The 1032-nt window shown below is 43.0% G+C and overlaps 1 protein-coding gene across 2 annotated transcripts in view; it reads left to right on the forward strand.

Moving 5' to 3' along the window:
* Nucleotides 1-1032, forward strand: part of rhot1a (ras homolog family member T1a) — a 24254-nt gene that overhangs the window by 12690 nt on the left and 10532 nt on the right. The window contains exons 13-15 of one of the 2 annotated variants that reach the window (XM_020616402.1): nucleotides 132-277; nucleotides 405-505; nucleotides 924-1025. In XM_020616402.1, the coding sequence (XP_020472058.1) occupies nucleotides 132-277; nucleotides 405-505; nucleotides 924-1025 (349 nt within the window). Of the gene's footprint in view, nucleotides 1-131; nucleotides 278-404; nucleotides 506-923 lie in introns of both variants that reach the window. The other variant, XM_020616403.1, reaches the window with a different exon arrangement.

Consider the following 1032-nt stretch of genomic DNA (forward strand, 5'->3'; position numbering starts at 1 on the left):
TACTTCTGTTCCTCACTGTACATGTAGTTATTGGTGGTGACTGTCTTTGCTCTCAGTTGATTAAAATAATATCTCTGTGCTACTTTTTATGCATTTCTTATGTGTGTGAATGTTGCGTGCACTTGATCCAGGACAGAGACTGTGCGCTGTCGCAAGAGGAGGTGAAAGACTTATTCAAGAGATTGCCCTACATGCCCTGGGGTCCAGACGTCAACAGCACGGTTTGCACCAATGATCAGGGATGGATCACATACCAGGGATACCTCTCCCAGTGGACGTGAGTGTGGAAAGTATCTGTTAATAGACATACACATGCACATGCTTATGTTAGTTTCATGCAATCTAAATGCATTCACTCTGTGTCCTCTGCAGACTCTTCTTGACCTGTGTGTTTTCTGTGGCAGGTTAACGACATATCTAGATGTACAGCGTAGTTTGGAGTATTTAGGTTACCTGGGCTACTCCATCATTTGTGAGCAAGAGTCCCAAGCAGCTGCTATTACAGGTGAGAGATCGCAGCTTTGCATGTTTCTTACAAAAACAAGTAACAACAAATAGTAATAGACACATTCTGTACAGAATAAAGCTGCTATTGTTCATTTGTGTTCTTGCATTATCTGTTTTTACATTCACTCTGGACATGTAATACATCCTAGTTGTAGCAGTGTCCTCTGCAGACTCTTCTTGACCTGTGTGTTTTCTGTGGCAGGTTAACGACATATCTAGATGTACAGCGTAGTTTGGAGTATTTAGGTTACCTGGGCTACTCCATCATTTGTGAGCAAGAGTCCCAAGCAGCTGCTATTACAGGTGAGAGATCGCAGCTTTGCATGTTTCTTACAAAAACAAGTAACAACAAATAGTAATAGACACATTCTGTACAGAATAAAGCATTTGTGTTCTTGCATTATCTGTTTTTTCAGTGACACGTAACAAGCGCATTGATCTGCAGAAGAAACAGACCCAGCGCAGCGTCTTCTGCTGTAATGTCTTGGGGGCACGGGGCAGCGGGAAGAGGCGCTTTCCCCAAGC

The sequence above is a fragment of the Monopterus albus genome, unplaced genomic scaffold (genome assembly GCF_001952655.1).
Source record: "Monopterus albus unplaced genomic scaffold, M_albus_1.0 scaffold174.1, whole genome shotgun sequence".
NCBI classification, from domain to species: Eukaryota; Metazoa; Chordata; class Actinopteri; order Synbranchiformes; family Synbranchidae; genus Monopterus; species Monopterus albus.